This window comes from Pteronotus mesoamericanus, unplaced genomic scaffold (assembly GCF_021234165.1).
Source record: "Pteronotus mesoamericanus isolate MK-2021 breed Mesoamerican mustached bat unplaced genomic scaffold, CSHL_Meso_final contig_182, whole genome shotgun sequence".
Lineage (NCBI taxonomy): Eukaryota > Metazoa > Chordata > Mammalia > Chiroptera > Mormoopidae > Pteronotus > Pteronotus mesoamericanus.
The window spans coordinates 2,857,171-2,871,546 of NW_026555078.1; the positions used below are offsets into that span (position 1 = coordinate 2,857,171).

Genomic DNA, 14,376 nt, shown 5'->3' on the forward strand with positions numbered 1-14,376 from the left:
AGCACGCGGTGCCCCCCGGCTCGGTGTCAGCAATAGCAGGCCCTTACTTGTTACGAGTTCTGATCCCATTAAATCTCACTGGAGGGCAACACATTCATCCGTAGCCACACGGTGGGACCCCGGATCCTGAGTGGTGTGAAATGTTCTGGGCCGGGGGGAGGGTAATAGTTCTCAGTCTAGAATGTTCCACGGTGGCCCTTGGACCTTTAGTGCACACTAGGCACTACGGTACCTTTGTGGTCCACATAGCCACTGGCTGCTGAGCAGGACTCAGGGTCCCTGATGGGTGCCTGCTGCAGCTGTGACCCTGGGGGCCCCCGTCCTATCCTGTCCCATCCTGCCTCCTAGCCCCCCCCACCCCGCCCCAAACAAAGCCGCTTCCCCTGTCTGGGGGAATCTCCCCGATCTCCCCGACCCGTCCTGGCTCCCCCACCCACTCAAGGCTCAAAGGCAGCCTTAGAGAGGAGCTCGTTCGGCTGCGCTCTCTGATGAGACATGGAGTAGAGGAAGTCCCTCTGAACCATCTGTCACTGTCCTCATCGTCGTCGTCATCGTCATCACTAACCATTCTCACGTGAAGTAACAAAAGGGATCGGGGCCCCTGCCCACTTGCGCATGTGCGGGGAGAGTCTACATGAGCTGCATTAACTTATGTCGATGTTTAAAGTAACAGTATTTCTAAAAATTAATCCTCAACCCCCATGAGGTGGACAAAGCAGGGATTGTCCTCAGGATCTCGGGGTGAGGAAGGGATGCCCAGAGTGGTCGAGTGACCTGCCTGGGGTCGCACAGCCATCCACGGGTGGCATTGGACACGGCAGCGGCCCTGCCCCCACCCCACCCACAGAGAAGGGCCAGAGACAGCCAGCCCCCTGGGGACACCCGTCTGTGACTGTGACTGCCAGCCCTCCCTCACACTCAGGCGGGGAGGGAGCTTTAGCGGTCAGCTCTTCCTGGTCCCCTCCGCGCTCTTGGGGCATAACTGTCCCCTCTCTCTCCCTGGTTCGTAGGCCTGGAGCCTTTGAACACCGTGACAGCTGATATGGCCCTGTAAGTGGAATCCAGGCACATATTTACTATAGAGACTAAGCTTTTGTTGCCAAAGGCCTGGAACAATCCCAGCAGCTAACACTTTGTGTGATTAGTCTTGGTCCTCCAAGAATCCAAAGCCACAGTGAGGTGAACTGTGCAAACGTTTGTTAGGGAAACACCCGTGACAGGAAATGGGCCGGAGCCCCAAGTGCCTGGGACGGATGCAGCGCGTCCAGTGCAGGTCTGGCCCCGAGGCCAGGGGCGCGGGCAGCGGTCAGCCTGCCTTACCGTCCTGGGGGATTTGGCGAGGCCATGCGTCGTCCCAGACCAGTTGCCCTTTGTTGGAGCCCGATGTCCCCCAGGAACGGGCTGGCCTCAGCCTTCCTGCCTGCTCACTGGCGGGAGCAGCCGAGGGGGCGAGGGCTTGGTGCAAACGACCAACTCAGAGGTCATCCTGGAACCTTGGCCGGGGTCATAGGTCAGCCCCCCTCCCTGCATGGCCCTGAGAGGCAGACCCGCACGGCCCCGCACCATGATGTATACTTCACGTGCCTTTTCTCGCTGAACTCTGGAACGGGAACTTGAGAGCTAAGTACTCAACATACCCATTTCACAGGTGGTGAAACCGAGTCCAAGGAGGTGATGAAACTTGTCCAAGTTCACACAGCTAGGAGCGGCCCCCTGGGGAAGGGAGGGAACTCAAATAACCAGGCAGCTGGTGTCCTTCTACGCTCCTCCGTCGCTTCTTGTTCCTGCCCTCAGAGCCACTGGCAGGATGTCATGGTCCCAGGAGAAGGGCTCAGGGGCCACTATTTGAACCCTAGCACCTCTGGGCTCAGAATCTGGGCTCTTCCCGTCACGCACTGTCTGTGGCTCAGCCCCTGTGCACTTTGCCTGATCCCTGGCAACTGGCTTTTGTGCCCATGACAGAAAATATGCCAACTGGAGCCAGAGGGGCGCCTGAAGGTGGACCTGGTGCTGCAGGCGGCCGAAGCGCTCCTGGCATGCTGCCACGAGGACCAGAAGCCTGGGATCCTGGCCCAGCTGAGGGACATCAAGGCCCGGTGGGAGGAGACAGTCATCTACATGACTCACTGTCACAGGTGGGGCTGCTGGGGCCCCTGCCAGGGCTTGGTCTGCGGTCGCCCCGGCCCCTGCCTGCCCACTGCCACGCTGGCCTGGGGCTTCTGCCCAGGGGACACTTCTCCAGCGCTGGGAATTCTGGGAATGGGATGTTCTCTTGGGGTTTCAGCCAGCTTGGCCTGCCTCTTCCCAATTACAGTCAAGCTTAATGATGATCGTAGACAGAGGGAGCCCATCTTGTTTAGCCAACAGTTAATTCTTTGCAGGCTTGCCATGCGCGCGTCCGCCCACAGAGTGGGAGAACGGCGCTGGAGGAGGAAGGCCTGGCTCTTGCCAGCGCTTCAGCCCAGATTCTCTGCCTGCGTCGGGGAGCCAGGCGGGGCGGGGTGGGCATTAGATGGACGGGGCCTCTTGCTTGCACAGCTACTTGCTGTGTGGCCTTGGGAAAGTTACTTGACCTCTCTGAGCCTCAGGTATCCCATCTGGACAATGGGTATAATCAAATGTTCGCGGAAGGCTGTTAGGAGGATGGGAGGGGGAGAGAGCCAATGTCGTGAGCAAGGCGCACGGTAGGCCCTCAGCAAACAGGAGCAGCCAGCGCTCTCCCCAGTGGTGAGTGGGCTGCGGGCGCTTTGCATGGTGCTTTGGCTTTACAAGCCTTTTCACTTAGAATTCCAAAGTGGCTTGCTGTGGCTGCATGGGTAGGTCCGTGCCTGTGGTACAGATGGGGAAACTGAGGCAAGTGAGGAGGCAGGGTTGTGCAGTGACACCTCTTGAACCCACACACAGCCCTCCGCCCTCCACCCCCACGGTGTGGCCGCCAGCCCCCAGATACCAGCATCCTCTGCAAAGCATCGCACACTCCCAACGGCATGTTCAGTGTCTGTTGGTGGGCACGCCCACGGGAAGAGCCGGGGTGACTGTGCCCAGTCCCACTGCCGGAGAGAAATGACTGGGGGTCCCTGCATGCTGACGATGGGAGTTTAGGGCGAGAATTTGGGGTGCCAGCAGCGAAGGCTCTGTAAGCTACGTCCGCAGGGCGGGTCGTTCTAGAGCAGGTCTGGAATCTGAGCCACCCGCGTCCGTGGCCCCGCCCATGGAGCCTGGCTCCCAGATACAGGGTCTTGTCCCGCAGGACCAAGGTGGGGCCCTGAATCTGTAGTGTCAGCAAGCTGCCCAGGCGACTCTAACACCCAAAGAGGGCATCACCGTGTTCCCCTCCCATAGTCCCATAGTGCCAGGAGCCAGGTGGGTGGCTTGTTCAGGGCCCGCGGTCTCAGGGCCCCCTGTCTCTGTGCCCGCAGCCGCATCGAGTGGGTGTGGCTGCACTGGAGCGAGTACCTCCTGGCCCGAGATGACTTCTACCGCTGGTTCCAGAAGATGACGGTGGTGCTGGAGCCCCCCATGGAGCTGCAGCTGGGCCTGAAGGAGAAGCAGTGGCAGTTGAGCCACGCCCAGGTGCTGCTGCACAACGTGGAGAGCCAGGCCGTGCTCCTGGACCGGCTGCTAGAGGAGGCCGCCTCCCTGTTCAACAGGATCGGGGACCCCAGCGTGGACGAAGATGCCCAGAAGAGGATGAAGGCCGAGTACGATGCCGTGAAGGCCAAAGCCCAGGTGGGCGAGCGCGGTGGGCTTTCACCCAGACAGCCATTTCCCCACCTCCTCTGCCCATCTGGCCACACATTTGCTAACTAATCATCTATCCGTCCGTCTACTCACCATCTACTGTCCACTCACCCAAGACCCACCCACCAACATTCACCTATCTACCCACCGTCCTAGCCACTCGTCCCTTTATGTCCACACTAAACTACCAAGTCCCCCACTCACTCTCCACCCCTTCACCACCTCATCTGCTCACCTTCCCAGCCATCCACCCAGCCGCCCACACTCCTGTACACCTGTTTACCCTCGACTCACCCGTCTACCTCCCCACCAACCTAACTAATCTCCTGTTTATCTAGACAACCACTTAATCACCCACCCAGCCATCTAGCTACTCATTCACCTACTCATCAACTTGCCTACCCCTTCACCCACCCACTCACTTATCCATCTCTCCACTATCAACTACCACTGTTTACACCTCCACCCACGCACCCACTCCCTCACTATCTACTTGCCACCCATCTGTTCATCTATCCACTCACTGTCCACCCACTCATCAATTGTCCATCTACCTATCCACCCACCCCTCTACCACCCACCCACCCACCCACCCATCAGCCCATATCTGCCCCTTATACACCCAGTGCCACTCAGTAACTTACACACATGTGGGTGCTTAATACGCGTGTGGCTGACCTTCTGACCTAGGACTAAGGCTTGCTTTAGCTGCTCCCCTCCCTCCGCCCCTTTTTCCGCCCTCCCTCCTCCTGCCCTTTAGCCCCTCCTCTTCTGCCCTCTCTTGCCCTCCCCTCATCCTTGTGCCCATCCTTTGCCGCTATTCCCTCACCTTTTCCTTGCCTTGATTTTTAAACAGCCCATGGAGTTATTAAGTTAAATTATTATTACTATTATTTCAGAAATCCTCTTTGGTTCCTTCATTATGTCTGCCATTCCTCTTTGCACGGGGTCTCTTTTCCCTTACATTGCACGCCCCTTCCCGATATGTAATTATCCTAAGGGTACGTGTTTTACAGTCTCCATCAGAGGTGGCTGGGGGGCAGGGGCCAGGGCCTTCTGGCGTTAGATGCAAACTGCCACGTGAGGATGGGCATTTTGCTGTGAGATTCCAGAGGGTACTGTGACCCTCAGAACCTGAGAAGCTACTGAGAGAGGCAAGCGTTTTTACTGCCCTTGGCCAGAGAGTTTGTTCCCAGCCCCGTGGTCCTCATCAGTAACATGAGATCAACCTCCTGGGCACACTCCAGCCTCCCTGCCCCCACCTTGGGCAGAAGGAGAACAGCCTGGCTCCATACTAAGCAGGTGGTTAACCCTGCTGTCCAGTAGTCCCCAAAGTATCTTGGTGGCCCAGATGCCTCCTGGTGCCCTGCTCTGAACATGTGCTGTAGGGGTCCCCTGGCATAAAAGGCTCTCTCAAGGCAGGTGAGAAAGCCACCCCCAATGCAGGCAGCTGAAATCTCCCCCAGTGGTAGGACTGGGGCTGTGCAAAGATCCCTAGGGGCCCCCGGCCTGTTCTCAGAGTGGGGAGGGTCCCTGGGGCATTGTCTGAGTCTGCTTGGACTTCTGTCTCGGAAATCACAGACCCGTGGCTTCAACAGCAGGAGTTTACTTCTCCCAGTCTGGAGACTGGAAGTCTGATGTCGGGGTGCCGGTGCCTTTGCTTTCTGGCGCAGGGTGTCTTCCTGGCTTGCAGATGACTGCTTTCTCTTTGTGTCCTCCCACGGCAGAGAACGCACGGACAGCGAGCTCTCTGGTGTCTCCTCCTGGGAGGGTACTAATCCCGTCATGGGGACCCCACCCTCAGGACCTCATATCACCCCAGTCAACCCCCAAGGCCCCATCTCCAAATACCATCACATCAGGGGTCAAGGCTTTAGCACATGAACTTGGCGGGGAGTGGGATGAGGAAAAAGCACTGTTCCGTTTGCAGCAGATGCTACGTGTATTGACTCTCGTCTTTCCCCAATAAGAGCGCATTTCAGCGGTGCTCACACGAGTTGACAGGCCATCAATTCCACCTCTGAAAATCCCTTTTTGACTTCCAATATGTGAGTTAGCAAAGCCTCTGGTGTCGGTGAGGCCAGGGCCACAGAAGCACCGTGAGGCCCACCTCTGGGCTGGTGGCCTCTGTGACCACCCCCTGGAGGGAGATTCTTGATGAGGACCCCGCCCAGCCTGGGAATGAGCACGTTGTCCATTCAAAACACTTGAAAGTCCAGAAGAAACAGAGCAGGCTGGTAGCCAGTAAGGTCTTGCTTGTTTACTTTGTCTGAGTGCTTTTAATCCAGCAATTCCACTTTCTGAAGGGCCAGGGGCATAGTGGCATCCTCTGTCCCCTGCTTCCCTCTCTAGAGGAGGCGTGTGTGTCCAGCATCTGGCCATGAATCAAAGTCGCCCGTGCGGCCTGCACGGAGCCTAGATCCACGCCGCCTTTTTAGTGCGTTGGGTTTTGACATTCCTGACAGCTCTTCCGGCCGCAGATGGTTTAATTGTTTGGTCTAACGAGAGAAGGTTGAGCACTCTCCCATTCGTCACTGCTGTCATCCGCTGCCTTGGCCGCGGCCGCGGCGGCGGAGCTGTGCTGTGTGATCGCTCTGCCTGGCACAGAGCTCGCCTGGCCGGCTGCCCCACATGGCCGCGGCCCCGTCTGGGCCTGCGCCCTCTCACTGAGGCCTTTATTTACTCTGCGTTTGCCCGGGTGCCAGCACCTCATCACTCACATGCTCACGCAGCTGCTGGCCGGCATGTTTGGTGCGGAGGCTGCTTCGTTTATAACCCTCAGTCGGCTGGGGCCACAGGAGATTCTCAGCGTGTTCGTCTGGCCCTCCTTGGTTCACACATGAGCCCTGCCCATGGATGGAGGAGCTCTGGGTGGACGCAGGCAAGCTCGTAGGAAGGGGCAGCCCGCAAGGGCAACGTGAAGGGCCAGGCACCGTCCCTTGGTGCGCCTTTGGAACTGAAACAGCAGTGGTTTTGTCTGCCAGGGGCTGCTGTGGGAGCCTTGGGCCTCACGCCGATTATTGGGAGATTTCTTGGTTCTTCACGGAAGGACTTGGCTGTGTGCCTTGCTTTCCCCGTCTCTAAAGTGGGGTTATTTTCTCCCATTTGCCATGGTTGTAGCAAAGGTTTCAATGAATTAATTAGTATCTCTAGATTTGGCAAGGAGCTTCTCAAAGGGAGGAGCTGGCGCGTACAACAGGAAGTTGTGTATCTGTCCACACTTGCCAGCTGAGGACTTCTGACTGATTCGTACATGCTCAGAGCCCTCCTGGCTCCATGGCTGAGAGGGAGGCCCACAACCTGCAGCCTGTGGACAGAATCCAGCCCACCTCTCGATTTTGCATGACCTATGACCTAAAAATGGTTGTTACGTTTTTGCATGATTGTGGGGGAAATACAAACCAGAATATTCCATGACATGCGAAGATACAGACTTCAAGCTTGAGTGCCCACATTTCAGTTGTATTAGAATACACCCAGCCCTGGGGCGTTTGCCTGGGGCCGCCTGTCTGAGCCGTGGCCTCAGAAGCAGCGCCTAGGAGGTGGAGTAGCTGGGACGGAACCCACAGGCCAGAGAAAGCCGAACTGGCTGCAGGTGGCCCACCCCTGCTCTAGGGCCCTGACTTGCAGTCCGACCCCTACCATTTAAATCCTGTGTCTCAGGCCCTGCGGGAATTACGTGACCTCCCAGCATCCATCTGGACATTTATATAATGGGAGAGTTTAAGGATTGTGGTGAAGATTAAGGAAGATCATCCTCGTCAAGTTCCAGGCCCATAGCCAGGGCTCCTTTAGTGGAAATCCCCTCTTTCCCTTTCCTTGACTCCTTCAACATCCCCTCCCTCCTCCCCCACCCCTGTCCCCACGGGCAGGCGCTCAGTGCGTATTCTTTCTGCCATTCAGGAAGCATCTGCAGAGCCTGCCCTGAGCGACCTGGGCAGCAAACCAACAAGGCGCAGCCTGTCTGTAGGGGCTCTTGGGTCCCCCAGCCGGAGCCCCACAGAGGGAAGGCCCTCTATTCAGCTTGGGGCAGCGGCCCATCTTCAGAAAAGGAAGGGGCCGCAGGCGATTGTAACCGTGGCTCACTGTTGTCTAGCACCCCCAGGCTGCCCGATGCTGTCCGTGGGCTACATGGGCTCCGACCCCTGCGGCTCCACTGCAGCCCAGCGAGGCAGGCGCTGGCGTTAGCCACTGCTCACAGCGGCAGAGGCTCGGGCACAGAGCAGAGGGTGAACTAGCAGCCCGCGTCAGGCCGTGGCTCAAGTCGCAGGCCGTGGGCCCCCAAGCCCTGGTTCCGGACCGCGGGGGCCCCGTGCCCAGGCACAGCGTCTGCCCTTGACCTCCAGGCTGTGGCTTTCGGACCTGAGCCTGGGGCAGGGAGGAGCCATGGAGGGGGTTAAAGAGATGGTGCTGTGATCAGTGGTATGTTTTGAAAAACAGAGTCCTTAGGCACACAGTAGGTCTTATATCGGGAACACTTGTTTCCCCAAAGCCAGCCGCTCTCAGACGCCCATCTGGTCCCTATGCGGTTAGAACTGCAGTGGCGTTGTCTGGAAACAGATGACTCCAACCCACGCAGGTGACTTGGCCTCCCTCACGAGGAACTGGGGCAGCTTGCCATTTATTTGCATGCCCTGCAGACACCATCGTCCAGGGGCAGGCACGCTGAGGCCCAGCCTCACCCCCTGGGTTTGAGTCTTTTGGTGCTTTCCCAGGCAGCTGGTGACCTCAGACAAGGCTCTTCACCTCTGGGCCTCCGAGTCCCTGCCTGTTAAGCTGGGTTAATAACATTGCCTGCAAGCGGGTGGCTGGGAGAGCTCGGCGAGGTGACAATGCCCGTCAAGTTCCTGGGGCAGCTCCGGCCCCTCGGTGCACGCTCAGATGACAGCGTTAGGTGGCAGTAGTTGTGATGACCAGGCCCCTGTCTTGAGTGCCATGCCCAGGACACGGTAGGAAAGAAAGCCAGCGGTACAGGGGACAGACCCAGCACTGATGTGCTTTGGTCTCCAAAGCTAAGAATCTCTTGGCTTTTTGCTAATAAGCTAGAGAAGAGTGTCTGGCATCTCTTTATTTCCAGCCAAAGGGCTGAGGGTGGGTTGCACCCCATAACCCTGCCCCCCAAACACACACATGCAGACGCACACATGTGCAGGCCTGGAGACCCCGTGGCCGCTGACTCTCCCCCCTTCCACAGGACAGAGTGGGCCTGCTGGAGCAGGTGGCCCAGGAGCACCAGTGTTACCAGGCAAATGTGGACGAGTTCCAGCTGTGGCTACAGGCGGTGGTGGAGAAGGCGCAGGGCTGCCTGGGGCGCAACTGCGAGCTGACCGACCAGCGCCGCCTCTCCGAGCTGCAGGTAGCCTGGCCATGTCCAGCCCGGGGCTGCCCAGGGAGCCGCATGTGTGGTGGGCTCTAAGTTAGAGTCCTTTCAGAGGGGTGCTGGGGGCCAAAGGAGATGCAAACACCCATGGCCACAGATCCCGCAGGAGGAGAAGTGGGGGGATCTAGGGAAAAAGGTTTAGGGCCTCGCTGCCTGTGGGAATCTCCAAGCCAGCGGGGCCCTGGGAAACCCAAGGCCACGGCAGCAGGTCTAGCTGGTGGGTCGCAAATAGGGCACATTTTGCAGTGCCTGGAGACATTTTTGGCTGCCATAGTTGGGGCCCGGGGAGCTACTGATACCTGGTGGGCAGGGACCAGAGATGCTGCTAAGCCTCCTACAGTGCACAGCAGGGCTCTCACAGCACGGACCTATCCGACCTCTAATGTCAGCAGGGCTGCGGGTAGGAAAGCCCGGTGGGGGCGGCCGGCTGCCAGGGGGAGGGGCTGGGGCCCACCCGCCTTCCTGACTAGCCATGACCTTGAATCAACATCTGACTCCCCCTGTAGGGTCGGTGAGGAGATTGTCTTCAGTAAGTCAAGAGCCACTCTCTAATTTTTGCTACAGTTATACAGCACCTGTACCATTTATTTAATATTTGTATTTAAATGGACTCACCTTACAAAAATAACGATGAACAATGACTCATATAAGAATGTTCAGAGCAACCTTGTTCCTAATGGACTCGTACTGAAAACGGCCCAGATTTTTATCAGCAGAGTATTGGATAAACAATCCAACAGAATGTTGTCTATTGGACAAATGTAATATATGTATATATGAAGGAGTGTAACTCACAATAAAAAGGAATGAAATACTGATATCCACGACAGCATGGAAGAATCTAAAAAAATAGTATGCTGAGTGAACGAAGCCAGTTTCAAAAAGCAGCATATTCTATGATTTCAAATAAGTTCTAGAACCTCCTGGAGAGTTAGAAATACTGTACGTTTTGATAACAGTGTGAATTACGTGAGCACGCCTATTTCTCAAAACTCTGAACAGCAACACCCAAGGTCTGTATACTTTACTCCATGTAAACGGCACTTCAATTAAAACATTTAAAAATATTTCTAAGGCATTTTCAAATCAAATAGATTTAAAGCTGTTTATATAACAGTTTTTTAAAAACCAAAAGCTAATGACCATCTATTAAAAAAGAAACCTGACATCGTTGTCATACATGGCTAATCAGTGCTCATTCATAATTAGCAGGGAACCATACAAATTATTATTGGGACAGCAAATGCAGTCATTAGGTTCCTTTGGCTCCAGACGGCTGCCGCGGAAGACTCTGCCTGAGGCTGCCTCTGTCTTTGTTAAAAAGGCAGATTAACAAATGTCAGAGAGTATTAATGACATTTAGAGGCGCGCCCAAGAGAGACTTTCTCCTTGACAGAAGGAGATGCCTGGTAGAGGCTTTGGGCAGGGAGCCACACCCTCGTGTGTGGGTCAGGGGCATGAAGGCAGACAGCCCACCCCATGGAAAGGGGCCTCTGGCTCTCAGCCAGGAAGCTGGGGAGCAGCGTTCAGCCTGATGTTCCCCTCCTGGCTTTTCCATGCGCTCTCCCCTGCAGGACATCGCCAAGGATTTCCCCAGGGGAGAGGAGTCTTTGAAGAGGCTGGAGGAGCAGGCGGTGGGGGTCATCCAGAACACCTCCCCTCTGGGTGCAGAGAAGATCACCAAAGAACTGGAGAAGATGCGGGAAGTTCTCGAGAAGCTCCGGGGCCTCCAGGAGGAGGAGGAGGAGCAGTTGCAGGGCCTGCTCAGGTCTAAGGGGGCTTTTGAGCAGCGCAGGAAGCAGCTGGAGGCCGAGCTGGGGGAGTTCAGGAAGGGCCTTCAGAGGCTGGCTGAGGAGGGCCTGGAGCCTGCGGCAAAGGCGGGGACTGAGGACGAGCTGGTGGCCTGCTGGAGACGCTACTCGGTAAGCAACGTGGGGCCAAGCCACGGCCCCCCTGCGGCGGGTGTGCCTTGGCCTGTCTCCCCCTGGAGCTGCTGCATGGTGGGAGCATCCACCATAAGCCTTACTCACTCTGGTTTTCCCAACGTCGGATGTTTGTGCCCATTTTACAGATGTAGAAACTGAGGCCTAGAAAGATTTCTGCCCCCCCAATATCCCTAGGATCACATGATGAATCAGTGGGTAAATAAGACCAGAAGTGGATTGTCTGCAGGTTCCGCCACTGCAAGTGGGGTGGGGGGTGGACTCCCCGAGCACAGAGCAGAGGGTGTCCAGGCCGAGGGAAAGCTCTCAGGGTAAAAATGACGACTGACAAACACAGCGGGGGATTGGGGGCGGAGCCAATCAGACAAGCCCATTCTGGGGAGGGTTCCAATGAGATGTCGTCCAATCAGAGCACCCTCCCCCTCCCCCATCCCATCTGTACACTCACAGGAGGTTTGACTTGTGGTCAGAGAGATTTTTAAAAATATACACCCTCCCCGCTCCTATCATTGTTTATTAACTCAGTGGGTTCACTCGATGTCAGTTCCATTTGGGAAAATATCTGAAAGAAAAACCACCCGGACCCACTTCCACTCTGCATTGTGCCTCTGTGTTTTCCTCTTCCTTCTAATGTTTACCCATGTGCACAACTATTTTTGTATATAAAAAATAGGTGCGAGGCACGCAGACTCCTTGGGGCCCGCGCAGACCCGTCTTGTGGACCGGGTTCCACTGCGAGAGCTTCATACACAGAGACTTGTCTCCCCTTGAGCACTGTCTGCCTCGGCACCAGGCGGGGGTGCAGGGCAGTGGTTAAGGTTTGGGGTCAGACTGCTGGGTTCACGTCTTGGGTCCTCACTTTGCCAACAGGATGACTTTGGAAGAATCGCTCTTACCTCCGTTAAATGCCAAATGGGGATGTTAATAACAGGACCCCCCCCCATTCTTTATGAACATGTGAAAAAGTGCTTAGACTAGCACCTGCCAAAAAGTCACCAAAGTACTGCTTTTACCGTGCATTCCAGCGCAGGGGGGTCAAAGGGGACAAGCGTGGGAGGGGAGGCCTGCACGCCCTGCCGCGACCCCTGTCACGTGGCCACGTGCCCGTGCTGGCTGTTTCAGGAGCCTTTCCTGACCACATCCCTGCAGAGGCTCCCTGCCACCCCTCATTCTGGTGTCACCTCAACTCTGATCAAGTCCTGACTAACCGGAAATCCCTAAAAGGGAAGTTCAGAATTTATTGCTTATGACTTCTGTTCTTAAACAGCACTCGTATAGTTACTGTTTGTATTTCCTATGACGTGTCCTATAGCCTGACCTGCTCAGCCCAGCTGTCCGGGCGCCCGGGGGCCAAGCCAGACGTGTGGCTGTGCGGCTCTGCGACCCCACCTGCTGCTCTGAGCGCTGCACGACCCTGTGTGGGGTCATAGCCATGACCCCCCTTTCATAGAGGGGGCGCCGAGCCCCTGAGAGTCCCCCAACTTGGCCAGGACAGACGGGGCAGAACGCAGTCCCAGGGCGCGGTCCGGCGGAGTTCTGTGGAAGTGTCCTTGCAGCCTGCCAGGAACCCCTTTAGGTCTTTGCACCCTTTGGTGCTGAAGAAGCAGCTAAAGAGCCAGGGGGCCCGGCTCCAATGCCAGGGCCACCTTTTACGGCCCTGCAATGTCAGAAAACACTTGGACGGCGTTTCCTTGCGGGTGAAACGGGGACACACACACTTACCTTCCAGAATCCTTGAGAGGCTAAATGAACGAGACACCAGCGCGCTCAGCGTGGTGTCCCTGTTCCTGGACACGAGCTGTTTGCATTATGAGGGGCAAGTGTTCACGACAGTGCTGGGAGGCAGGTGATACCAAGGGGAAAACCAGCTTGGCGAGGGTCGAGGATTGGGGGGGGGCCGAGCCTCTGCCCCTGGCGACAGTTTTCTCCCTGGCTCGCCCACCCCCCAGCCACGCTCACCCCGCTGAACGGACGTCCTGCCCTGTGCCTGGAGCTCACCGCCCCCTCGGGGCTCCTTTGTGCCGCAGGCGACGCGGGCGGCGCTGGCCGCCGAGGAGCCCCGGGTGGACCGGCTGCAGGCCCAGCTGAAGGAGCTCATGGTCTCCCCCCACGACCTGCAGCCGCTCCTGGACAGCGTCATGGCGGCCATCCAGGAGTTCCAGAGGTACCGGGTTTGCGGAGGGGGGGGGGGGCGGTTGGGGGGAGGGCAAGCAAAGTGCAGGGCTCCAGGCGGTGGACTTGCTTTCTTTTGCGACCTGGTTACTTTAGTAATTCTTGCACCTCTCAACGGCTGGTTTGTCACAGGTCTTACTAGGTTTAGTCACTGTCCCTTTGGACAGTATTTTACATTTCACTCCCCCAAAGACGCCTGAGTTTGCTCTTTTCCATGCCAAGGGCTCATTTACCCATTTGCACAAGTCTCTTTCTGCAGCTCAGCACCGGGGCTGTGTCCACCATGTAATGGCCCAAGGGATGGTTTCCAATAGACAGACATCACGCCCCACCTGCTGATGGCGCTGACGGAAGCCTCTGGCCCGTCTCCACACCAGCCTCTGCTGCCCCTTGACCCGTGGGCTGGGCTCAGCGGGCCTCCGCCTTCCGAGCTCAGCACAGGCCTGCGGACCAGAGAGCCACCCTCAGTGCCGCACGGCACAGGGTTAACTTGAAATTGTAGCTGTTTTCAGTACGTGAGCCTCAGAGCTATTGAGAACAGAGCGGAGCCATCATCCCTGCGTCCATAGGCCCTCCCATCCCTCCATCTGATCCTGGGCTTCCTCCGGAATGAACTCAGGGAGTTCCCCCCTTGCTGTGTGTCTCTGACCCCACAGTGTGTTGGGGCCCCACCTCTGGACATTCCGAGCAGCAGCCTGGACCCCCAAGGGGATGCCTGTGGTGGGCAGGGTGCTTGCATCTTCTGTGCACCATGTAGGCCGAGGGACAGGGTGGCCCTTCCATTGCACTTGCTGATGTATCAGGTGCTGGTTATCTATAACTGGGTGCGGCACATTGCATTTGAAAAATTATTTGTAAAAATTACTTGGGCCTAGCATGATGGTCTTTTACTCAAGCCAGGATTTTGCTTATTTCTGCAAGGTCCCTAGGGGCAAGCAGGACCTGTCTTGGGATTCTGTAGCTGCTCTTTAGAGTTTGACGTTTCCTGGTCACGAAGCTGGGCGGCAAGTCGGGTTGAGTACTGGCTCCTTCCCAGTGCACTTCTGTCCAGAGGGCATGTCGCTCACAGCCTGTGCGACAGGAGAGGGGCCAGCCTAGGGGCAGCACACGCCAGGCCCCCGGGGGCTGCAGCGCGGCCGC

At 56.9% G+C, this 14,376-nt stretch overlaps 1 protein-coding gene across 1 annotated transcript in view; it reads left to right on the forward strand.

Annotated features, from left to right (window-relative positions):
• SYNE3 (spectrin repeat containing nuclear envelope family member 3) overlaps nt 1-14,376 on the forward strand; it is a 73,847-nt gene that overhangs the window by 35,283 nt on the left and 24,188 nt on the right. The window contains exons 3-7 of the mRNA XM_054567066.1: nt 1,963-2,135; nt 3,420-3,729; nt 8,936-9,097; nt 10,696-11,043; nt 13,092-13,228. Coding sequence (XP_054423041.1) covers nt 1,963-2,135; nt 3,420-3,729; nt 8,936-9,097; nt 10,696-11,043; nt 13,092-13,228 — 1,130 coding nt within the window. The remainder of the gene's footprint in view (nt 1-1,962; nt 2,136-3,419; nt 3,730-8,935; nt 9,098-10,695; nt 11,044-13,091; nt 13,229-14,376) is intronic.